This window comes from Pipra filicauda, unplaced genomic scaffold (genome assembly GCF_003945595.2).
Source record: "Pipra filicauda isolate LSUMZ 115617 unplaced genomic scaffold, ASM394559v2 scaffold613_size218469_pilon, whole genome shotgun sequence".
Taxonomy (NCBI): Eukaryota; Metazoa; Chordata; class Aves; order Passeriformes; family Pipridae; genus Pipra; species Pipra filicauda.
Genome location: NW_024104769.1, coordinates 165,176 through 188,169, shown reverse-complemented (window position 1 = coordinate 188,169; position 22,994 = coordinate 165,176). Strand labels below are relative to the sequence as shown.

At 54.5% G+C, this 22,994-nt stretch overlaps 1 protein-coding gene across 10 annotated transcripts in view; it reads left to right on the top strand.

The window, feature by feature from the left end:
- IGSF9B (immunoglobulin superfamily member 9B) overlaps window positions 1–22,402 on the top strand; it is a 49,892-nt gene extending 27,490 nt beyond the window's left edge. For 6 of the 10 annotated variants that reach the window (XM_027713648.2, XM_027713647.2, XM_027713645.2 and 3 more), the window contains 3 exons: window positions 939–2,570; window positions 10,869–10,990; window positions 11,386–22,402. In XM_027713648.2, the coding sequence (XP_027569449.1) occupies window positions 939–2,570; window positions 10,869–10,990; window positions 11,386–11,609 (1,978 nt within the window). In that variant the 3' untranslated portion in view covers window positions 11,610–22,402. Of the gene's footprint in view, window positions 1–938; window positions 2,571–2,679; window positions 2,746–2,974; window positions 3,101–4,125; window positions 4,172–10,868; window positions 10,991–11,385 lie in introns of those variants that run through there. The other 4 variants (XR_005566083.1, XM_039388140.1, XM_039388139.1 and 1 more) reach the window with 4 other exon arrangements.
- The last annotated feature ends 592 nt before the right edge of the window (window positions 22,403–22,994 follow it).

Below are 22,994 nucleotides of genomic sequence, written 5' to 3'. Positions count from 1 at the left end.
GAGTCATTCTCTGTTGGCTCTGTTTTTTCTTGGGAAACACATCTTTTCTCATCAAGAGTCCCCTGCTGAAGCCTCTTTCCACTTGTGCCCAGAGGTGGTGGGTCGTGGTGCTGCAGTAGCCACAGCTCCTTGCGGAGCCCATCAAAAGCAGGCGTGGCTGCAAATCAGTGGGAGCATCTTCCCAACAGGAGTGCGAGAGCCTGGGATGTGGACACCTCATGCTTTGGCTCCTGGACCATTGCAAAATGTCCTGGTGCTGGTGGATCTGAATCTTGTTTTTTTTCTGGTTCATCCACTGCACTGAAATAACCTGCACTGTCTCTGTTGGATCTGCTACCTTTTGCCTCACAATCCTGTTTGTCCAAGGCTTTCTGGATAGGGATGAGGGAACTCTTCTGATGCTCTCTGCCTTTTGAGGCTCTCAGCCTCAAATCTGAGTGTTGAGAATGGGAGAAACAGTTGGTCTGAGCTGATCCATCAGCATCTCCAAGTGAGATGCTGAGTTCTGCAAGAGGGGACATTTACTTGATGTAGCTCCTCTCAGGGCCTTTCCTGGGCATGAATAGCTCAGGTGAACACAGGAAGCCTTTGAAGGAGTTGGAAGTGAGCTCTGGATCTGTCTTTTGTCCCGGTGGGGCTGTGGAGCTTTGTTGCAAGGTGTTGGTGGAGCTTGTTGCAAGGTGTTGGTGTGAAGTACCTGCCCCAGGGGGGATGCTGAGCGTGCCGAGCTCCGTTCCCTAGGAGCAGGGATGTTGTGCGCGGCTTCTGGCAAGACTCTGCCATCCTGGTTAGGCCCTGCCCCTTTCTCCCAGTTCCTCTTGTGAGGGCTGGTAGCACTTTGTTTTCCGGATCCAGACAGTGGTTCTTCTGGGCAAGAAGACCTCCTTTCCCCTCCGGGTGACCGTCCCCTCTCTCGGTTTTTCTCCCCTGTGGTCCAGGTTGTCTTCAGGCAAGGTGAGTCCCGAGAGCATCCGCACGCTCCGTCCCCCTTCGGAGTCCTCTGACGACCAGGGTCCGCAGGCCAAGCGGATGCTGAGCCCCACTAAGGAGAAGGAGCTCTCCCTTTACAAGAAGACCAAACGAGCCATCAGCAGCAAGAAGTACAGCGTCTCCAAGGCGGAGGCCGAAGCCGAGGCCACCACCCCGATCGAGCTCATCAGCCGCGGGCCCGACGGCCGCTTCGTCATGGACCCTGCGGAGATGGAGCCCTCCCTGAAGACACGGCGGATCGAGGGCTTCCCCTTCGTGGAGGAGACGGACATGTACCCCGAGTTCAGGCAGTCGGACGAGGAGAACGACGACCCCGTCGTCCCCACCTCCGTGACCGCCCTGAAAGCGCAGCTCACCCCTCTCTCCTCCAGCCAGGAGTCCTACCTTCAGCCACCAGCATACAGCCCCCGGTTCCACCGGGCGCTGGAGGGTCCCGGCGCCCTGCAGGCCACGGGCCAGGCCCGCCCGCCGGCCCCCCGGGCTTTCCACCACCAGTTTTACGGTTACCTCAGCAGCAGCAGCCCCGGGGAGGTGGACCCGCCGCCCTTCTACATGCCAGAAGTCAGCCCGCTGAGCTCGGTCATGTCCTCCCCGCCGCTGCCCCCCGAGGGGCCCTTCGGACACCCCACCATCCCCGAGGAGAACGGGGAGAACGCCTCCAACAGCACGCTGCCCCTGGCCCAGACCCCCACGGGGGGCCGGTCCCCCGAGCCCTGGGGCAGGGCCGAGTTCCCCTTCGGCAGCCTGGAGCTGGCCCCCGCGCCGTTCCCCCACCAGCTCCAGCCCTGCGAGGCAGCTGAGGGCTCCCAGCCCACCGGCTGCCTTCCTCGGGGGCCGCCCCCCTCCTCCCTCCAGGTGGTCCCCGCGTCCTACTCGGGCATCCTGCCCCTGGAGGCACCAAAGAGCTGGACCGGCAAGTCACCGGGCAGGGGTCAATCCTCCGTGCCCGCTACCACCAAGTGGCAGGACAAACCTATGCAACCCATGGGATGTCAAGGGCAGCTAAGACATACCAGCCAAGGTATGGGCATACCCGTGTTGCCTTACCACGAACCGTCCGAGCCCGTCGGCCCCAGCGGCACAAGCACATTCAGCCTGGACACCAGGTGGTACGAGCCCCAACCCCGACCTCGGCCCAGCCCTCGGCAGGTCAGGAGGGCTGAGCCCAGTTTACATCAGGTGGTGCTACAACCTTCAAGGCTTTCTCCTCTGACCCAAAGTCCCCTCAGCTCCCGCAACAGCTCCCCGGAGCTGACCGCCCGCGCCCGGCCCCGGCCGGGCCTCATCCAGCAGACGGAGGTGTCGGAGATCACGCTGCAGCCGCCCGCGGCCGTCAGCTTCTCCCGCAAATCCACGCCGTCGTCGACGGGATCCCCCGCGCCCAGCAGCCGGGGGGACAGCCCCAGCTTCCGACCGACCACCGCCTTCACCCCCGTGGGCACTGGCTTCTCCAACTCCCAGGGCTCCTCCCTGCCCGTGGACACCATGGATGTTTTCGGAGACATCCCCTCTCCGAGGAGGGCTGGCGAGGAGATTCTCCAACCGGAGCCGACATCCACCACCACGGTAGCCGCCACGGGGTAAGTGTGTGAGCCCCGTGGTGCCCCTCTGGCCCCTTCCTGGCTTCCCCCACCCTGCCTCACCCGCTCCCTCTGACTCCCTCCCTGCCATCTCCATCCCAACTCGTAGGGTCTCTCTGGGCACGCTGCAGCATCCCTTTTGGAGACGGCGTCCCGCGGGCTTTGCTAGGCAGAGGTTGGTGCCGTGGGCATGGGTTGCATGGCCGCTGCCCAGGAGTGCTGGGTTTTAGGGAGGCGACATTCCCAGTGCCGGTGGCACATTTGCCTCCAGCCTGGCCGCTCCCTTGGGAATCTGGGAGCGCTGTGACTCGGGCTACGGGCCGTCCACCAGGCGTGCAAAGGCCTGGCTCCCGGCTCGCTTAGGTAAGTGTCCTGGTGTCACTGGAGGTTGTTTCCTCTTCTAGTTGCTGGCTCTTGGCTTTCTTCGAACGTTAGGGCCGCCGCCGCCGCGCCTCTTGTCTTCCTCCTCTTCCTTCCCGCGGAGTCTAGAGAGCTTTAATGCATGACAGAAACAGCTATCACGGTCACCGCCCCACCTGCAAAAGGGATGCTGCAGCCCCAGGACGCGGGCAGGGAGAGATCAAGGACTTAGCCACACCAGCAGCATGTCAGGAGAGGAGGAAAAATAAAAATAAACTAAGCCCAGCGGAGATCGGGAGGCTGCCGGCACGCTCAGATCCTGCCCTAAAGAGGGATGTGGCTGCACTAGACAGTAGCGGCTGGTTTTCCAGGTACCAGGGTTGCTCCAGGCAAAAGCGTCTCTCTCTCTCTCTCTCTCTCTCCTCTCTCTCCTTTCTCTCTTTCTCTCTGTATTTCTCCTCTTTCCCTCCGTCTTTCACAGCACCTTAGACCCCGTAGCCGTGCTTTCGTCCCATCCTTTCGTCTTGCTTCATTTTGGCTTGTTGTCTGGTGGGGTCGAGCCCCCTCCTCCGGCTTGTGGCACAGAGGAGTCGGGGGCCGGGGCTCCCAGCCCCACGGAGCCGGCGCGGTCGGAGGCGTTCGGAGGAGAGGCGTGTGTTTTGGGGAGGGGGGAGGCAGCGTTTCACCCCGCAGTGCCCTCCGCATTTCACTCCCTCCCTCTGGTACCTGGAAGCGTTATGGCCTTAGAAAACCCCTCCGGCGCTGCACGGAAGGCAGGAGGGCTCAGGGGAGAGAGGATGGGGAGGGAGAGGAGCTGAACGAGCCTGAAATGACTTCTGTGTGCCTCTGGAAAACGCAGCTACGGAGTGATGCAGTTAGGCATGTAGTCATAGGTCCATGTCTCCTGGCAGGGCACCCCAAGGAGACCCAGCTCCAGGACAGAGCCGTGTTAAAGCAGCACTGTTGTCCGTGCTTTTATGCAGTGTATCCATTCGCTTCGTTGATTATCGTTTTCGTTTCTTCTTTTCCTTTCTCTTCTGTTTCTTTCCCCCTTTCTTCTCCAGCCTCGTTTCGTTTGTGTTTCAGTTTGGTTTCTTTCCCTCCTTTTTCCTTTGGAGTTGTTGACGTGCTGATGTGTTGCGGAGCTCGGCTCCTTGCGGGTGTTGATAACTGCTTTGTTTTTGATTAATCTCAGCTATCTGGGCAGTGTTGTCGAGACAAGCTTCTCCTCAGCTCAATAGGTAAGGGTGATCCATGTCCGAAAGGATGGTGTGGGTGCTGTGGAGGGTGGCCGGGAGCGGGGCATGAGAGGGGACACGGAAGGGGCTTTTCCAATACCATCTCTTCCTTTAAAGGGGAATAAGGAATCCGAAAACACTAGGAAACACCTCTGGACGCACAGTCTCTGTGGCTTTTGGGTTTCCCCTCCCAGCAGCAGGCCACTGCTCCTCTGCCTTTGGGGTTTGGGGTTTGGGATGAGCCGAGCTGTTGTCTCCCCATGGCTGCCCTTCCTTTTTTGGAGGACAGTGGCACGTGGCACCTTTGGCCCTGGCAGGGTGCACGAGGGTTGTGTAGTATTAGGAAGGTGAATGTTGAGGTGGGGCTGTCCTGGATGATCCAAAGCAGGAGGAGCCCACGGCCAACCCCTAGAACCAGGTAAAACAGCCACATCTGGAGCAAACAACTGTAGACAGCTCAGAGTGGGGCTCCAAAAATCAGTCTCCAGCTGCAGTCCAGCACATGGAGAATTTAGTTTCCAGCAGTACCTGGATCTATTTTCTTTTTCCCAAGTCTCCTAAATCATGGAAAATGGGAGAAGTCTTTCTCCCAAGATAGACTGTATGCTTGGCAGCAGCATAACTATGGTTTCAGGCTGCCAGAGAGGTGTTTTATCCTTCCCAACACAAGTGTAGTCGTAGTAAAATCCCTCCCTCCCTGAAATTCTTGTTGGAGAAATCTCCAAGACTTCTTCTGACCCAGCTGTAATTAAACAGCCCTAAGCGGATCTTGAAAGACTCTCCCAAGAAAATTCCTCTTGGGCTGCCTTCATGAGACTGGTTTCCTAGATGGCCGTGGGCATCCCTGGAACTGGGATGGAGTAATTTGGAGATAGTTTTCAGGCCTTAGAAACAGAGAATGTCTCTAAAACTGCTAAATCCAGACAGGATCATACTAATTTGTGACCCTGAGGATTGGGAACACTGACCTATTTGGCTGTCAGCCAGGCTGGTTATGAAAGGAGAGGTGGGATTGCAGATAGGAGCATTTCTAGGGCCAGGCCATGGCCAAACTTCCTTAGGACTGGCCTTACAAAAACTTAAACTTTGCTACCTTGGATGGGAAGAGTCAAGGTCCTGGCCAGCACTCTCCAACAGCCTGCAGAGCCTTGTTGGGCTGGAAAAGAGCCTCACGACAGAGATGGGATGCCCAGAGAAATCAGGGGGATGTTTACAGGAGAGGGAAATTCCTCTAGCTGACCTGGAGGGTTGTCCTGAGGTGTGGAAAGCAGGAGAGGTAAGGAAGGAGTGTTGGGTCATGGTGATGGGAGCAGGGTTAGGATGTGTGCTTTGTGCAGGAGCTCAAACCCCTCCCATCTGAGCCTTGCAGCCTCCAAAGCTCTTGAGCACTTGGCCACCCTCTTCTGTCTTCCCCTGCTGATGGCAGAGCAGGGTATCCCATGAGGAGCAAAGCTGGCACCGAGCCTTGGTGAGATCTGGGCTGTGCCAGGCTTCTCAAGGAATAGGGAAGCCTTCTGTGAGGACGTGACTGTTTATTCTTTTTTCTGTGGCACTTCCCCACTCTGGGAGCATCAGGGACACTAGTGAACGTGGCTTTAGCACAGCAGAGCTGAGTCCAGGCTCACATCTGGGTTTGGTGTGGCTCTTGCACAGATCCTGGCTGGCTCCCATCTCCTGTGCTGGGTGCTGTGGGCTGATGGATTTTGAGGAGCAGGATCGTAGTGCCCAGCAGGACACTTGCTGTGTCCTTCTCCAAGATGCTGCTGGGAGGTGGAGTTGCAGGAGCGACTCCAGAGTCATTATCACCAAAAAGGGGAAGCCAGAAGAATAAATCTCAGTTAATAAGTGAGGAATCCCGTAAAGAGCCCAGTCAAGTAATTTCTTGATGGTTTGGGGTCATAAAATTGTCAGTGTGTGCAGAGCACAGGGATTTTATACCAGACCAGCCAGATTTCTGTGCTGCAGTAATAAAACCTGAGAGGAGGAGAGGGAGAGGCAGCGTGTGAGCTCAGCTCGGTGGTGGCTGCAGCGTGGTGGCTTTTGTTAGGTGAAGCTCAGGTAGCTTTTATGGATGGGCAGGGATAAATAATGCTGTTACCGAGTCGGCACCAGGAGTTTTCCCATCTTCTCCTCTTAGGATGCAGCGTGCATCTCCGGACAGGGAAAAGGGGGCTGTCGTCTCCCTGCAGAGGGAAACCCAAAAACCACAGACAAGGCACCAAGCTCCCCCGCCCCTCAGCACCACAGCCTGCCCTGGGTGGCCCCGCCGGCCTCCTTTGCCAGGACAGCACTGCCAATGCTGGGAGTTGGGGGGCTTGGCCGTGGCGTAGAGTTGAGTGATGAAGGGACATCGGTGCCAGGAGTGTGGGAGGAGCAGCACCCCTCGCTCCCTGCTTGAAAGAAAACAGGTTCCCCTTTAAAGACTGTCCATGTGCTGATCCTCTGCATGTGTTTCATGCCTCCTCCCGCTTGGAGAAGTTGTGAGTCCGCTTGTCTGAGTGCGTTTCTCTTTTCTTTCTTAAGTATTATTATTATTATTATTATTACTATTATTTTATTTTTCTTTTTAGTCTCTTTAGTTTACTTATATATTTTCTCACTCCTGTTTTTCATTTATCTTCCTCTCTCCCCCCTCCCTCTCCCCGTGACTGTATCCCCCTCTTCCTCTCCAGTCCGGCCCCTTTTCCCTCGCCCTCTCTCCTCTCCGTCAGCATGGTGGTGAAGTCCGTTGTGTAGATGAGTTGTGGTGTCTACAGACCTGTAGAAGGTGTGCTCCTTCCCTCAGCCTCTTCCTCCCTCATTGCTGTGCCTTGGCAGCAGCAGCTCTGGGGCCAGGGGCCGTCACCGCTGTGTTTCTCTAGCACCTCTCTGAAGGATCCCAAGCATTCCGGGATGGGGGCAGCAGCCAGAGCTGCCTCAGAGCAAAGTGGGAATTCTGACTTGCAGGAGCCTCCTGTAGGAGAATTGAGCTCTTCATCTGAGGAGGATGAAGGGTTGAAGCACATGGAGGCCGAGACACAGTGGGCTCCTGTCCAAGTGGATGCTCTAACTGGTCCGAGTGGATGCTCTACCTCGTCCAAGAGGATTCTCTAACATGCCCAAACTATTTCTGGATGTCAGTGTCTTGAGGAGAGAAGGAGAAAGGGAATGTGTGTTGAGATCTCCACAAGGTTAAATATATGTACTGTGCCCTTGAATCTCCTGCGCTCTCGCTTTCTATGGGTTCCCTTTCTGGGTGGAAAGAGATCGGTGATGCCTTCAGGGATCTTCTCCCTTACATCTTTGCTTTGTATGTGGAAGGACATTTGAAGAAGAGCAGCTGAGATGTGTGTTGGGTTGGATACTTCCTCTCCCCTGGCTACCTGCTCCTGTCCTGGGGCTCTCAGAGGTCCCTCAGTACCTTTGCAGCCTCTCCAGTACCTCCCAGTCCATGCAGTTCAGACCCTTGCTCATGCAGAAGGGTTTTCCTTTGGAGACTCGAGGAAAACTGCTGCTCCAGGTGTTTGTGGTGCCTCACAGAAGGCTTGTGTCAGGAGTTCACATGGGCTTCTCAAAGCTCCTTTGCCCAGCTCTACACTGAAGTTTCTAGAAGAGCTTTGCCCACCTCTCTGAGCCTCTCGTCTGTTGGTATTCAAGATCTCCCTCGTGCACGGGCAGCTGCCCAAAATGTTAACTCTGGGGGCAGGAAGAGGCTTTTGGCTGAGCTTAAAATGAAAATTAATTTGAAATAATCAGAGCCCTTTGAAGAAAGAAAGGGTGGGTAGAGCAGATAAAATTTGGCTGGTGAGTAGCATCATTCTGTCCTCCTCTGTATCTCTTCCTTGCCAGAGGTCAGACAGTATTTATGGTGACACATGGGTTCAGCACACTCACTGTTTATGTTTGTGTGTATAAATACGAGTCCAATTACGGAGAACTAGTGGAAATGAGCTTCAGGCAATTTCCTCATAATCCTCTGCGTAAATCTGTCTAATTTTGTCAACATGCCACAGTAGCATCTTCTTAGAAAGAAAAAGGAGTGGGAAGAGCAAGAGCCTTCTAAGAGCTGTGCTTGAATAATATCAGCAAATACATGGGAAGAGGTGGTAGAAAGCAGGTGCTGATGGGCAGGATGGTGGCAGGATCACCGAGCCTGACGGTGTCCAGGACTTGGCACACCTGAGCTCCGTGGATGATGGACTGGAGCAGCTGAGGCCACCTGCATGAATGTACCTCGTGTGCAAATCATAGAAATGGTGGATATAAAGGGGGGAAACCCTGTTATTGACCATGCAAGCAGGAATTGCTGCAGGGAATCCCGTGCTGTCGGACCTGTGGGTCGCTGTGGTCCTACTCTGAGCCAGCATGTGCGTGGCTGTCCATGTTGGTGCAGCTCAGTGGCTGGAGTGGGTGGTGTAGCCTCTCTCATAAGAGGCTGGTTGCACTTGGGAGCAAGGTGTTTATGCTCTGCAACTGCAAATGTCGTCTTCTCAACGAGGGAAAGCTCTCGCCTGGATCCAGCCAGCAGGACTACCAGCATGTCTAATGAGTTGCTTCATCTTCAGCTGATGTGCTGCTCTGCTGGGAGCTGGAACAGAGGCTCTGCTGGGAGCTGGAACAGAGGCTCTCTGGGAGCTGGAACAGAGGCTCTCTGGGAGCTCTCCACACATTCACTTTTCTGTTGCAATGGGAAACATGAAAAGGAGCTTTTCTATTCCCAGTGTTTGGGTTTCTCTTGCGTCTGCTGTGCCTCAGCTGCTTTGTCACCTCACGCTGCACTTCCCTGGGTGCTCTCCAACGCTGCCAGCAGAACTCAGAAGCTTTGCAATCACAGACATCTTCAAAAAAACCCCACCCTTCTGCTCCCCAAGGGCAAAAATCCCTTGAGAGCTCTTTGCCTGTGCACTCCAGCTGAAGTATCACCGCTCTGGAACCGCTTGGGATGTTGGATGTGGAGTGTTGCTGTTGTGCTCTGTGCATGGAGATGCACAGCTCCGTGGTGGTGCACAGCCTCTACCTGGAACCCGGGGGAGATGAGGAGCTCCAAACTCTCTGTGGGTGGGTGTACTCTTGTCCCACAGCCCAGGAGTGCAGGGTCTGTGCTCCAGTCCGTGTGTTTGTCCCTTTCCTGCTGCTCCCACCGGCATCCACAGTGTTCTTGCAATGCTGGGTGGGTCTCACCTTGCTGACAGACTGGGAGGACGTCATCCACAACATTTTGGTGCCAAAGCAGGAGTCTGGACATGCTGATGTTGCCTCCTTGCAGCCACCTGAGGCAGCTCCTCTGCCTGCCCATCCTTCTGCCTGTGACTTGCAGGGTTTGCTGATCCCTACCCCAGTCACGGACATCTGAAGATGCAGGAGCTGCCATCAGCACTGTCCTCTGCGTGGTTGTTGTGAGAAGGTTTGGTCACTGACCTCTGGTGACCGAGCTGTGAGAGCAGAAGAGAGTCATCTCCTTTGAAGACGAAGGCACACTGGTTTAAGTTTTCCTTTCCTCGCTGGATCCTGGCTTCAAGCATTGGCTTTACTGCGATAAAAGGTGCTTTGTGGATGCCTCCCCTGTTGTCTCTGGACACCTTGTCTACAGGTTGCTCGGTGATGACTCAGGTTGACCTGTGGCCTCAGACTTGTCCCTCTGTGCCATTAGAAGTTGGTGCAACTTGGAGGGTCATGGAAGTAAAATGAAGCAGAGGAAGGAGATGGGAAAGCAGCAAGAGGGGGGATGCTGTGATGTGTTACAGATAAGAGCTAGACTGCCCGCTCTCCTAAGGAAAAGGTTTTCCTCTAATGCTCTGCTCTCTACAGCAGTCATGCTTTCCAGGCCTTGGATGGGAAAAACAGGTACAGTGAAGGAAATAAAGTAAAAAATCCCTTTGCAAAGGGGAGACTGTTTCACCTTGAGCTGGTTCCTGTAGAAGAGTTCCTCAGGGGCTAGAGCTGGAAAGCTATCCCTTGCAACTGCTGGCTCTCCTGCAGGAAGCACCCCTTTGCAAATCCCCTCCTTGTCCTTGCAATAAAACCTTGTCAGTGTTTCCATCTCCAGCTCCCAGCCTCTTGGTGTTCCAGGAGCAGATGCTCCCGTGCTGTTGCGTTTCTGTTGTCGCCTCTCACAGGGACCTGGGAACGAGGTACCTCTCCCGGCTCTGTCGGTGTGTGCCCTTCGTGTCCCTGTCTGTCGTGTGGCCCCTGGTTTTTTTTGGCTGTGGGAGCAGGGCCAGCAGGATCCTGCCTCCCCGCTGTTTGTGGCGCCGGTGTTGTCCGCCACGGATGGCTCGTGGTGCCCGTCTCGATGCTGCCGTGCCGCTTCTGCCTGTCTCTTTCTCTCTTTCTCCATCCCAAGGGGTTTCCAACCACTTCCCAGAAATACCTTATCGGACATAGGATCTGCCCCGTCCTTTTTTGTTTAGCAGTGTTGGCATGGCAGGCAGGTGGCAGGTGAGCTGGGGTGCCCGTGTTGGACGTGGCCGGTGGGACCGGCCGGGTCACGGCGCTGCTCGGAAACGTGGAGGGGAGACGTAGGGGCAGCGGGGACGCCTCGCTCCTTTCATCCCGCGCTCCGGCACACCTGGCTGGCCCTGCTCCCTCAGCCCTGAGTCTCTCACTTCTTCCTTTTCCACGGCAGAGCTGGCTGGGGTTGACCGATCCCCCACCGGGGACGTCCAGAGGCCCGAGTGTGGCCAAGAGCTGCTGACGGCGCCTGTCTGCTTTTCCTTCCTAGAAAACGTCCATCTCCGCCCGGGGACGCTGCTGCACCTGAGAGGCTCGAAGCTCTGAAATACCAGCGGATAAAGAAGCCCAAAAAGTCATCCAAGGGCTCCTCGAAATCCAGAAAACAACCCAGTGAGTGTGAGGACCCCGCGGTCCCCAACAGCATCCCTTCTGTCCCTCTGTGGGCAGAGCTCGGGCAGGTCCCTGCCGGCTCCAATGCTGGGGGTCCCCGAGCCCATTCCTGGATGCTGCCCTTGTTCCCTGCCTCCCAAAGGGATGGCTCCTTGCCTGTGGGTTGTCCCTCCCTTGCTCCTCCAAACCGAGTTCCTGTTCCCTGCATCTCCCTTCTCTATTTATTTTGGATTTGGAGTGTTCATTTCATTTTCCCTGATGCCCAAAACGTGCTCCCTTCTTGCCAAGCGGCGGGTTCAGGGCCAGGCTTGCTGTAACCTCCCTTTTACAGCAAGCAGAGTGCTCTGCCCTGCTGCTGGCTCCGGTCCCATCTGCCTTCTCTCCCCCCTTCCCAGACGGCTCTGCCTCCCAGGTTCAGCACCCTCCCAGCTCTCAGGTACTGTCGCCTGACGAAGCTGTCTGCCTCCGCAAGAAGAAGAGACACCCTCGTCAGGACCCCTTCGCCCGGCTCTCGGCGCTGAAGGACGACCTCTGCCACCGGCAGCTCCCCGAAGACCAGACAGCCATTCTCAACAGCGTGGACCACGATGACACCAGCGGGCACGCCACCCTGCTTTAGCCTGCGCCGGCCCCAGGAGGTTGAACAGGAGCGGTGGAGGGAGCTGATGGGGATGGAGGTGATGGGAGAGAGGGGGGACACCCCGATGCTGCTGCCTCTGCCGGGGGGTTCGGCAGCTCGCAGCGGGGACGAGCTGGGGGGGGACCCTGGGGCAGACGGGGAGGATGCTTTGGGCTGGGTGCTCCTCAGATCTGCTTCTCCCCCCACCCCAAACGGCTTCGGTGGTGGGGTGGGAAGGGTGGGGGGTGTTGCACCTCGGTTTTGGGAAAGATCTCTAGGCTTCAAAGGCACAGACGGAGCTTTTGACATCTGTGTCCGCGGCGCGCCTTTAGGGAGAAAGTGTGGGATTGAGCAGCTGGCCCTCAATCACCGGAAGAAATTAAATGACACAGGGTGTAATTAATTGACAAGAACCTAACAACCCAGACGGGAACTGGTAATCCTGTGAATCTGATTATGATAAAAAAACATGACCAAATAATCCCAGGAAAGCTGTAATTGTGAAAATCTCCCCGCCTCCCCCTTCCCAGCCTCCTTTGACGTGAAGGTAACAGCAAAACCACGCGTGACATCTTTCCTTACCTATCTCTGAAAGGGAAAAGCCAGAAAGACCCCCCCAAGCCTTCCACTCAGTCTGAGGCGTGAGAAATCACCCTTTGTCTGTGCAAATACTTTTGAGCCTCGGTGACGCGTTCTGGGCGCCGTGCGAGCGCGCGGGGCCGATCTCACGCGAGGGCGTCTCCCCCTCCAGGTACGGTGCGTGCCAGCTTTGAAGAGGGTGGTTGCGATTAATTCTTCCCGACACTCCGTATATCGCAGGCAAATGTCCTTCGGTGCCGTGCAGTGATGTGATTTCTTACCGTGTGTGATGCTTAATCTTGACTCGTAACCGCGAACCGGGGCGACGCAGGCGTGCGAGCGGAGGGGGTTTGGCTGCGTTGGTCCCAAAAGCCTCCGTCGGCAGGTGCTGAGCCCGGGCGGGAGCGGCTGGAGGTGCCCAGCTCTGCGGATGGACACGGACGGCTCCTCGGAGCGGCCGCGCAAAGCTAAGCCCAGCGTTTCGCGTCAGCCTAACACACGTTCCTGCTGGTTCCCCCCTTCCTTTCTCCTGCTCCAGCCCGGCTGTGACACCCGCCGGGGCTGTGTCCCTCCCTTTGCCCCCTGTTCCCCTCGGTAATGCTGTTCTAACTCTTCACCAGAATGTATTTCCTCTTCGAAGTACTTAGGGTAGGTTTGGTGGCTGGTGGTTTTCTGGATTGCACAGGCCGTTTTTTTGGTTTGTTTTTTAGCAGGAAAGGTGGAACCCGCTCCGAGAACAGCCGGGCTCGCTTTCCTGCTCTGCCTCCACTCTCTGACTGCGTGGCCTTGGGCAAGTCACTTAACCTCTCTGTGCCTCAGTTCTCCCATCTGTAAAATGGGGATAAGTCATATTTGAGCACTTTGGACAAGCACTTGGTGGCCTACAGACTGCAAGTGCTACATAAATGCTTAGTGCTGATACCAAGCAATCCCTACCTTTAAAATATTTAGAGGTTTTTTTTGGTTTTTTTTTAGTTTGAAGTGGTAAAATCAACCACTGTATCCAGGTTTGCACAGTTCTTCCTCTGCGGTAAAGTGCTAAACCCTCCAGCCTGCCTGGGAATAAAACACCGAGTGTTTCATGTAGATATTCTGGCTTTGAGTGGATTCAGGCTGTAGAAAAAGCATCAGGAGAACCGAAGAGCCTGCAGGCATGTTTTTGCCCCAGGCTCTCTATTTGCATATGAAACTTTTGTTTATTCCCAGGTAGAATTGCCAAGAGATTCTCTGCAATCTCGCCTTTAATTCTGCTTTGCCTTGGTTTTTGCTCTTGCTGCTGGTTGAACCTCCAAGGGCTGAGATGTTTGGAGAAAGACGTGAGCTCTGGGTTGTGATCCGGCACTCCGGCCACGCCACGCTCTCAGGTCGGAGCCTGTCTATTGCTCTGCCAAAAAACACCTGATTTCAGAGGTTGTGCTTCCTCTCCCAGCAGGATGCTCGGGAACCTTCGACCACCAAAAGCAGAGCACCGCGTCTTTTCTAATCTCCAGGCCCTCAGTAAGGTTTGAACCACTGGACAATGAATCCTCTGAATCAATAACGAGATATTTCTGAGCTTTAACAACTTTGTGTAGGTGGTCTTCAAACCATCAGCAGGTTTGTCTCGGGAAGGAGGGAGGGTCTGGCAGAAATGTCCCTCTCTTTCCAGCCTGCACCAGGGCCTTTTATTGACGTGACGAGTGACCTGACGTAAGAACCTCAACTCTCAGAGTGAGAATTCAACTTTGCTAACAGTATGACTGCAGATTTCTTTTATTTGAGTGTGGTTTTAGGGTTTTCCCTAGAATCCGCTCGGATCTGAATTGATTTAATGCCATTCTCCCGCTCAGCAGCGGGGAAAACTCTGCCTGGCTCACTTCAGCTTGCTGGTAACTTCAGCTGGGCTGCTCCCAATGGGCTGGGCTGCTCCCCACGGACAGGTGACCATCGGGGCCGGGGGAGGTGTGGAGGCTTTGTGCTGGCCGTGCCGTGGCCAACTCGCTCTTCCTTTTGCGCTCGTTGCCTCAGCCTCTCCAACAGAGGGTTGCTTTTTCCTTTGAGTGCTTTCCAAACTATTTATGACGCCCGTTCCGATGGGCAAGGCGCTGTCTTCAGGCTCTTGAGGTTGCTACCTCGGGACTGTGCCCCATCCTGTCTTAAGGAGCTCTAGAGGACTTGGAGTGCAGGGAAGGTTGACGGAGCGTGCCGGCTTGCTGCGTCAGTCTTTTGAGAGTTGTTTTCCTTTTGCAGGTGTTTTGAGCCACTGGGCTTTTCATGGTCTTCGACCTTTAGAGCCTGGAGCTGCAGCCCTCTCTCTTTCAGCCGTGTACCTGCCACGCTGCTGGAGTGGGAAATCCCGCCCGGGCGCCTCATGGAAGCAGCTCCTCCCTAAAACCATCCTTAACTCCTTTCCCTGCTAGACCGAGTTACCTTCCGATAGACTCGGGCCGTGCTTTGGCTGACTGGCTCACCTCTTGCTTTGGCAACCTCCTCGCTTCTCCCAGCCCTCTGGTTTCCATGCCCTCCAGGGGGTCGCTCCTCTCTCCTCCCGTGGACCTGGGACATCGAAGCCGTGTCAGACGATGCCAAACGCTTCCCCCATTTCATCCCCGTTTGAACTCCGTGCCGCTTTGGTGGTTTGCAAACACAGCTGCTGCTGCTGCTGCTTCATTTTTTTTTTTATTTTTTTTTTTTCTTTCATGCTGCAAAATATATCTTGATTTTTATCTTCCTGGGCCAAACTCTCTTATTTTATAAGCTGGTCTGAGGTAGACGGCTCTTTCTTTATCAGTAACTGTACGATTCCTCCTTGCACATTGTGAATGCGATGTTTCATTAGGTCCCTTGGCAAATCCTGGACCACGGTGAAAAAATGCCTCTGAATCACAAGGAGACTTGTCCCTGGGCTCCTCTGAGGCGTCAGTGCAGGGGTGCTAACCCAGTTTTGGGGGGTCCTTGCTGGTGCCTCTGCCTGCAAGGTGGCCACCGTGGGGATGCTCCAGTGCTGTTTTCATGCCACTGTGGGGGCTGCAGGATTTGGGCACCCCAAGCTGGGGGAGATGACATGGAGAGGTAGGTATAGGGTGTTGCTGAGATCCCTTGGAAAGAGGGGGTGGTCGTGGGGTGCCATCCCTCGCAGCCTCTCCAATAAAACCTGTGTGTCCCTGTGCAGTCAGGGAAAAAGGGCAGGGAAAGCGCTTTGCCTGCTTTTCCAGCAGGACTTGCTGAGCTTTCACCCACGTGTTTTTGAGGTGACTTTGCTGTGCAAACCCAGCAGTGTTTTGGTTTCTCAGTGTTGACATGAAGGAAAATGCAAGTTACTGTAAGTGGGGGGGAAGGGGAGCATTTAGGGCTCGTTTGTGGGGCCCCATTTCTGTGCCTGCCACTTGCTGCATCCAGAGGAACTTGGAGCAGTGGGTTTGTAGGATGGGGGGAGCTGGAGGGTCCCGAGGTCTCTTCCCAGTGTGAACCTCAGCATGGTTTGTGGTCTGTCCCCCTGAGCAGGGGGGTCTCCACGCTCCCCCCAGGGTGGCGAGGGGTGTCTCTGTGAGCAGGTGATGCTTTTCCCAGGGGGATGCTCATTCCTGCTGCCCTGTGCAGGTCACCTGTGACTTGGAGGCTGATTTGGGGCACTGCTGGGCTCCAGGCTGTTGATCTGGTGTTTTTCACCTTGTCAGCTGGCTCGGTGCCACCTGCTTTGGAGGAAGTCTGGAGGTGACAGTGTTTGGTAAAGGGAATATAAAAGGAATAATAATTTTCTGTACCCACCTCTGGGGGTGTTGAGGGCTCTGGGTTTGGGCTCAGCAGCCCAGGCAGGGCTTAGTCATGTCTCATGGCATCCGGGCACGACACGTGTTCGTGACTTACTGCTGCTCACACCTTGCAGCCTGTGTCAGGACAAAACCCTCCTGGCATTTTGGTTTCTCCTCCTGCTTCAGGCAGTGACATAGATTTGGGAGTTCTCAGAGTTTCGGGTTGGTTTCAGCTGTAGCTCTTGTCTGGGGGTATTTTTCCATGAGGCTGGACCTTCAGGGATTTCCACATGTCCCACATGGGCTCACTGCAGCCCCGGGCTGGCGGAGTCAATGCTTTTTTGTGGAAGGAAATCTTTTCAAGGAAGTGGAGTAAAATGCACTGTATATATGAGATATAAATAGATAGAGAAGCGTAGGACAAAGGTAGATAGGTTTGCAGAATTCAGTAGATTTGCATGTCAGGGGTATGTGTGTCTCTAGGGGAGAGTTAAGAGCTGTGCTGAAAGGGGGATTATTGGGATGGGCAAAGCAGGGAAGGGGCTGGGAGCAGCTGGAGCCCGAAGGGAATTTGGGAATGGAGACGCACACTGCAGGCATGACCTGCTGCAGGCGTGACCTGCTGCACACAACAAATTGCTTTTTTCCCCTCATTATCTCCCCCCCCCATTTTTTATTTTTGCTTTGTTCATTGTCTGTGACTCACCCGGGGGCCGTGACATTGAGAAGCAGGAGGGACAGGTCCTCTCCTCTGCGTGTCCGACGCGCGTGGGGCGTGACTCGGGACGTGACATGGGAGGGGGACGTAATGTTGCCTCATCTCTGGTGCCATCGTTTAAAGAAAAAGCTGCACCACGCAGAAACCTTTCCCTCAAGTCCCTCTAGATGCTGCTCTCCGGTTACTCATGTGAAAGCATTTTGCTTTGCATCTGTTCTTCCCAGAAAAGCGTGAGTCAGAAGGGATGAGGCAGGGGTACAGCTAAATTTGTCCCTTGAGCTGAGGAACGCGGCGCCGGCTGTGCCAGCCGGCCCCAGCAGTGACTCCTTGGAGGGACAAGATGTTCTTCACAGCGTCTTTATTTTAAACCTCATTAGCAGGACTTTGAGGATCTGAGGCAGAGAGGGGATTTGGTCACCAGTGATGCCAGAGCCAGTACTGGGTTCGGGGGCAGCCAAATTCAGGCTGTATTCCCACCACGCTCCAGGAGCCCATCCCTGTGCTGTCTGGGCACAGTGTAACCCCTAAAGGAAACAGGATGTTTACTCCCATTTCCCCCCTTCAGCTTAATTTTGTGGTTTTGGTTTTTTTTTTCCTGTTTCTGTGTGTCTTGACTCCCCTCTGCCTGTGTTTGCTGGGGAGGAGAGGTGGGAAGCACACTTGTTCCTGCTGGAGATCTGTCAGGGAATGCACGATCCAGGAACTGAGGGTTGGGAAGCAGCATCCAGATTTGGCAATGCTGGTGCCAGCTAAAGAAGAAACTCAATATTGCACTTAATTCCCATCAGTTGGTACATCCTGATGTGGAAAGGACTGGATGCTGGTGCTGGGAACGGGCTGGAGATGGGAGCCTGTTCCCCTCCCCTGGTGACTGGGATGAAGGGGGAGCTGCCCAGTGCCGTGTTTCCCCATTTTCCCCTTTTGTGTGGTTTTGACCTGGCAGGTTTGTGCTGCCTGAGCTGTGTGTTCCCCATCATTGTGTGGCATAGGCATCTTCCTGGCCATGCTGGGTGACCTCAGGACATCCCCAATCCCAGGGCTCTGGCTGACTTTTGATACGTGCATGGATGGAGGAAGGACCGTACCTGGGGAGGGGGTGGGCAAGAGAAAGGGGGGGCAGACAGGCTGGTCCAGGCTTGGGGGGTTCAGGTGCAGAAAGCATGTACTGTAGTGGTAGCTAAGGATTTTTATACTGGTTGCAGTGGGGTGGGAAACTGGCATCCCCCAGGGAGGAGAATTTGCCCAGATTTTGGCTTTACCATCAAAATGACACTTTCTCTCCCAGGGGGACTTTTATTCTTGTCCTCCTGAGGTTGCAGGGGACCAAGAGGGCTGCATAAGGGGGTGCCCATCTTCCCAGGACTGAAAGCTCCTCTAATATCCCCCCCATTCCCCCCCCCAGCACTTATATTAAAATAAAATTTAAAAAAAAACCAACCTTGAGAAATGAGCCCCAGTATCTCTATCTAAAGAAACGATATTGGTGTATCGAAACCGCATTGTATATAAAATTAAACAAATATATATTTACTTTCTATTTTAGAAGGGGGGGGAGAACAAATATTTAAAATAATTCCTTAGTAATAGGTGTCAGAAACTTCTGTGCAGCATGAGAGAGGCTGTCAGAGGTGGGGGGGAGAGTCTCAACAGCGGGAGCAGAGCGAGTATTTTTACATTATATTGCGCTTCAGCTTCTCTGCTTCTCCATCCACCTATAAATAGACAAAAATATATATACAAATATATATATATATATAAAAATTATATATATCTAAGTCACATAGCTGTTTTATTTTTGTATCCATGCCTAGTGCTGTTTGAGCAATACGGTGGCGAGGGAGAGGAGGGCTGGGCGAGGCTGGGGGGCTCGTGGGGCTCCGGGGGATCCGCCGGCTCCGGCTGCCGTCCCGGCATCGCCGCTGTTTGCTGTCACGTTGCTGTTTCAATAGGGAAAAATACTGAAAAGGGAAAAAGTCCCGGGATGGGGAAGCCTGGGCCTGCTGCCAGCTCGCCCAGGGCCACGGCGAGGGGGTGGTGTTTCCACCCAGGGCTTTTCTTTCCAGAGAAAAAAGACAAATTTCAGCTCCCAGGGCGCTGCTCGCAGCGGGAAGGACGAGGCCGGCTGCGACCTGGGGGGTGGCACAGGATGGGGGACGCGCTGTGGGATGGGGTCCCCACACCACTGCCTCGCTGGGCGCTGTTGGCCGCCCGGCCTCGCCGCCCTCATAAATCCTGAGGGTTCCTGAAACCCTCCTGTGGTTTGTGGAGCCCCTCAGAGCCACCCAGGTGGCCACAGTGGGTCCCCACACGTGGCGGGAGCAGGGAACCTTCTCTGTAGGCACGTCAATACCTCTCCACCAAACAGAGGAACTCTGGCCATCGGGGTTTGCTGGTGCTGGGGAGGCTGCTGGTATGCACTGGGGTGGGATGGGGGCTCTCCCTGCCCGGATGGGTGGGATATGAGGCTCTCCCTGTCCCAGTGATGAGGAATGTGCTGGGGATACTTGGGGCTTTTCCTGCAAGGACCCGCCGGACCCCCTTCCCTGTGTGCCCGTGGGTGGCAGGGGGGGGATGAGGAGCCAGTTTTGGGACTGAGCAATGCCAGGGAGCAGCAAACCACCCCCTCTGCCTTCGCTGGGGCAGGATTTGGGGATTGGCTTTGGGCAGTGGTTACCCCTCGGGCTGTGTCCCACAATCCTTGGCTCTGGGAGGATGCAGATGCTGTTTTTTGGGCTCAGATGTCCCCAAGGGGATGGTTGCACAGATCCCGAGTGCTTCCACCCCTCCAGAGCCAGGCGGAGGTCCCTCACCGTGGTCATGCCATGTCCTGCCAGGCTGAGGCACGAATGTAATCCCGGGAGCTGGCCCCTCACAGCGGCACCGTGTCCTCCGTAGGTGTCACCTGTATTTTCCATATTTCTGTCTTCTTCGTCGGGTTGGGGAGGGTTGGGGGGGGATGTTTCTAATATCAAGCCAAGATTTGTTCAGCACCAATTCTTGATATCGAAGCAAAGCATGTTTGGTGGGACTAACTTGCATTTATTAGCGGTAAATACATAAGTGAGTATTTTATATGTTTAAAAAAAAAAAAAAAAAAGGGTGTAAGGAGAAAGAGAAGGGATGAGATTTCTCACCGGTCGGTGTCCGGGCTGGGGGGGCTGCACTTCCCCCCCACCCTCCCCCCGGTGGGGCTTTGGGGTATTGCCGGGGGTGGGCAGGGGGGGGCGGGCAGCTTTCTCCTTTCCCCATCTCCCCTGGAATCACTTACAGAAAAAAAACAGGAAAAAAAAGGAAAGATATAAATGTTTACAAAGCACACTTTCCACAGTAGCGTTAACCCTCTGGATGCCAAACAGACACATCAAGAGCTGCTCCGCCCCTCCCTCCCTCTCGGCCGCGCCCACAGCATCGTCCTGCTTCCCGCGGTTTGGTTTGGTTTGGTTTGGTTGTTCCCGCATCCCCGCTGCCTCCATCCGCCGCAGCCGCGCGCATCTGGCAGGAGCTCGCTTTTCCCGGGGGGGGTGTTCGCTTCCCGCCCCCTCCCAGGCTCTTCCCGCTCGGCCGGCGGGAGCGCTGGGAAGCGCCCGTCTCCGCTCGGGGAGGTTTTGGCTCGGTGGGAGATGCCGGCACACGCTCCCTGCCCTCCCAGATGCACTTTAAGGCCAAACTTCCCTTTTTTCCCCTCTGCGGGGCTGGCAGAGAGCAGGCAGGGGATGCTCCTGAGGATCCAGGGGGTGCAGGACCTTCCGTACGGCTGTGCAGGCTCCAGTCCCTTGGCATTCCCATGTGGGAAAGCCCTGTAGAAATCCTCCTGGAAATGCCTACACTGCCGTAAGGTTCCCGAGCCATCCTTTGGGCATTTGGAGGTCACACCTCCTTGCCAGCTCCTGGGGGAGCATCCCTGGATCACCCAGGGGGCATCCCCAAATCCCTCCGGGAGCATCTCCAGCTCTCCCTTGGGAGCATCCCTGGCTCTCCGGGGGAGCCCAGACTTTTTAATCCCCTTTTAATAGGTTTTGTAGACTCTCTGAACCCTCATAGACCTCCACAGGTAGCTCTTGATTTAATTCCCTCCTAACTCCATAGTGTTTTCCCCTAAGGCAGGATTTTCTTCCGGACCCAACAGGGGTCTGGTTGCGTGGGACAACTTTTTCCTCTTTTTAAGAAGAATTTCTTGCCTCTGGATATAAAGACTAGACCATCCAACCTCGTTTCCATCTCTTGAATGTCGAGTATTACAATGTATAACACACGTTAGGGTGCTCTTTGGTGCTGTTTCAATGGTAACCAGTGGAACTGACTTTTTTTAATAACAATAACAATAAAAGAAACTTTAGTACCGCTGGTTCCATAACGTTCGTTGTCGTGACTTGATTTTTTTTTTTTCTGAGTTTCTTTTTTAATTTTTGTTAAGGTTTTTGGTTTGTTTGTTTTTTTTTTTTTTTTTTTAAATCCTTTTTTAATTTTTACTAAACAGTGAGTAGCGATCAGCTGCCGAATCTCTGTGGTGTTGATTTCTTAGTGACTGCTGTGAGATGGGGTGGGCTGTGTCACACCTGAGTGGGATTTGGGATCGAGTCACTTCGTTTTGGAACTGCACACAGCAAAACTAGCGTTTGATGGGAGCCCAGACGGCAACTAGAGGGTTAATTTTTGAACTTTCAGGTATGTTCCTCAGAAGAAAATAATAATAATAATAATAAAAAAATTATAAAAAAAAAATAAGAGAAACAAAACACTATTTTTTCAGTAAGCTTTTTTTTTTTCTGTAAACGATTTACAAATAAATCTGACATGATGGTGCTGTACCAAAGCCTTATATGAAACTTATTCCGCGCTCTATATAATCTCTCTGTACCTGTATTGTTGCTCTGGGCCTTCTCCAGGGCCAGTAAATGCCAGCAGGAGGGACCGGTGGCCGCGTGCTCGGCATCGGCATCCCCGGGAACGGCCCGGAGCTGCTCCGGGCCACGGGGAGGGAAAGCCAAATTTCAGCATCGCTCCCCAGGTGTGCGATGAGGGGCACGGAGTGGGGGGTCCCTCACCCCAAACTCTCCTTCCGACTGGGTGCTATCCTGCCCTGGGCAGGGAACCGAGACCTCGCCGGGAGCGCTGCCCGCTCCTCCCGGCATTCCCGAGCTGGTCTCCAAGGGGATAACGACCCACTGAGCCCCCTCATCCGGGGGGATTTTACATCTTCCAGATCAGCCCGACCTCCGCAGTGCTTAGCCAAGGCAGACCCCTGGCTCTTGCCCTGCGAGCCCTCTCCCTGCCCTTCCCCTGGGGCCGGCTGGGAGCTGGGGCTGCTTTGATAGCTCTAAGCAATAATCCCACTCTGCCAAGAAAGTTGGGTCCTTTTGGCTCTTGGACTGTTGTCAGTTGACGAGTAAATGCTAAATAAGCCAACAAAAAATTGGAAGAAATGAGAGTTTGAAGCCCTGCCTTACTGGGAGTAGCTGGTCCCTCGGTCTCTGCCTGTTGGGATTTTAAGGCCTGCTGAGTACTTAATTTATCGCCGGTAACATTGCATGTTCATAGATTGACTTTTTGGGTTGGTTTTGGTTTTTTTATTATTATTTTAATGTACCCACTATAAGAAATTCTGGCAGTGTTGCAATGTTACGTACAACTAGCCATGCTGTAGGAGAATGATGGGTTTTGGAATCGATTAACTTGCTCCTCATGTAACATTACCCTGCTTCAGAAATGTTTTGTATTTTGATATAAATAAACATTTGCTAAAAAAAAAAATATATCTATAAAAAGACTTGTCGCTCTCGTTGATTTGGGTGGAGGGGCTGAGGGGAGGGGGTGGGCTGCCCCAGAGGTGTTTGGGGGGTAGGGATGCTTTGCCCTTGGGATGCTGGGCTGTTCTTTGTCCTGAGCATCCCATGGGGTGCAGTGGGGTTCCCCAAATCGTGTTTTCTCACTGGGATTTGCAGCATGTCCAAGCTGAGATGGGTACTGAGATGGACACTGATGCTCAGATCCTGCTTTTGGGAAAGGACTAGGAAGTGAGAGAGCCCAAATCCCATCTGACAGGGTGATGCTGTCCCCTCAGAGCCCAGGGATCCCACCCCACCTGCTGCCACAGCTTCCCCTTCTCATCCCCCTCCTCTAGCCAGGCTGACCCGCTCTCCCCTCCCCTTCGCCTGCTGCCTTTGGAGTTTTTTGCCATTTTTTGGCACTGATTCAGGCGGCAGCAGCTCCCCTGGTAATAAAGGCTCTGTCAAGCAATGGAGCATGTCCGGGACTGTGCGGTGTGTGGTGCCACGATGTCCCCAGCCTCGCCGGTGGCCGTGCCACGAGGTGGCAGTGCCGGCTCGGCAGCTCCCGGCGCTGGTGATGAGGATGGAA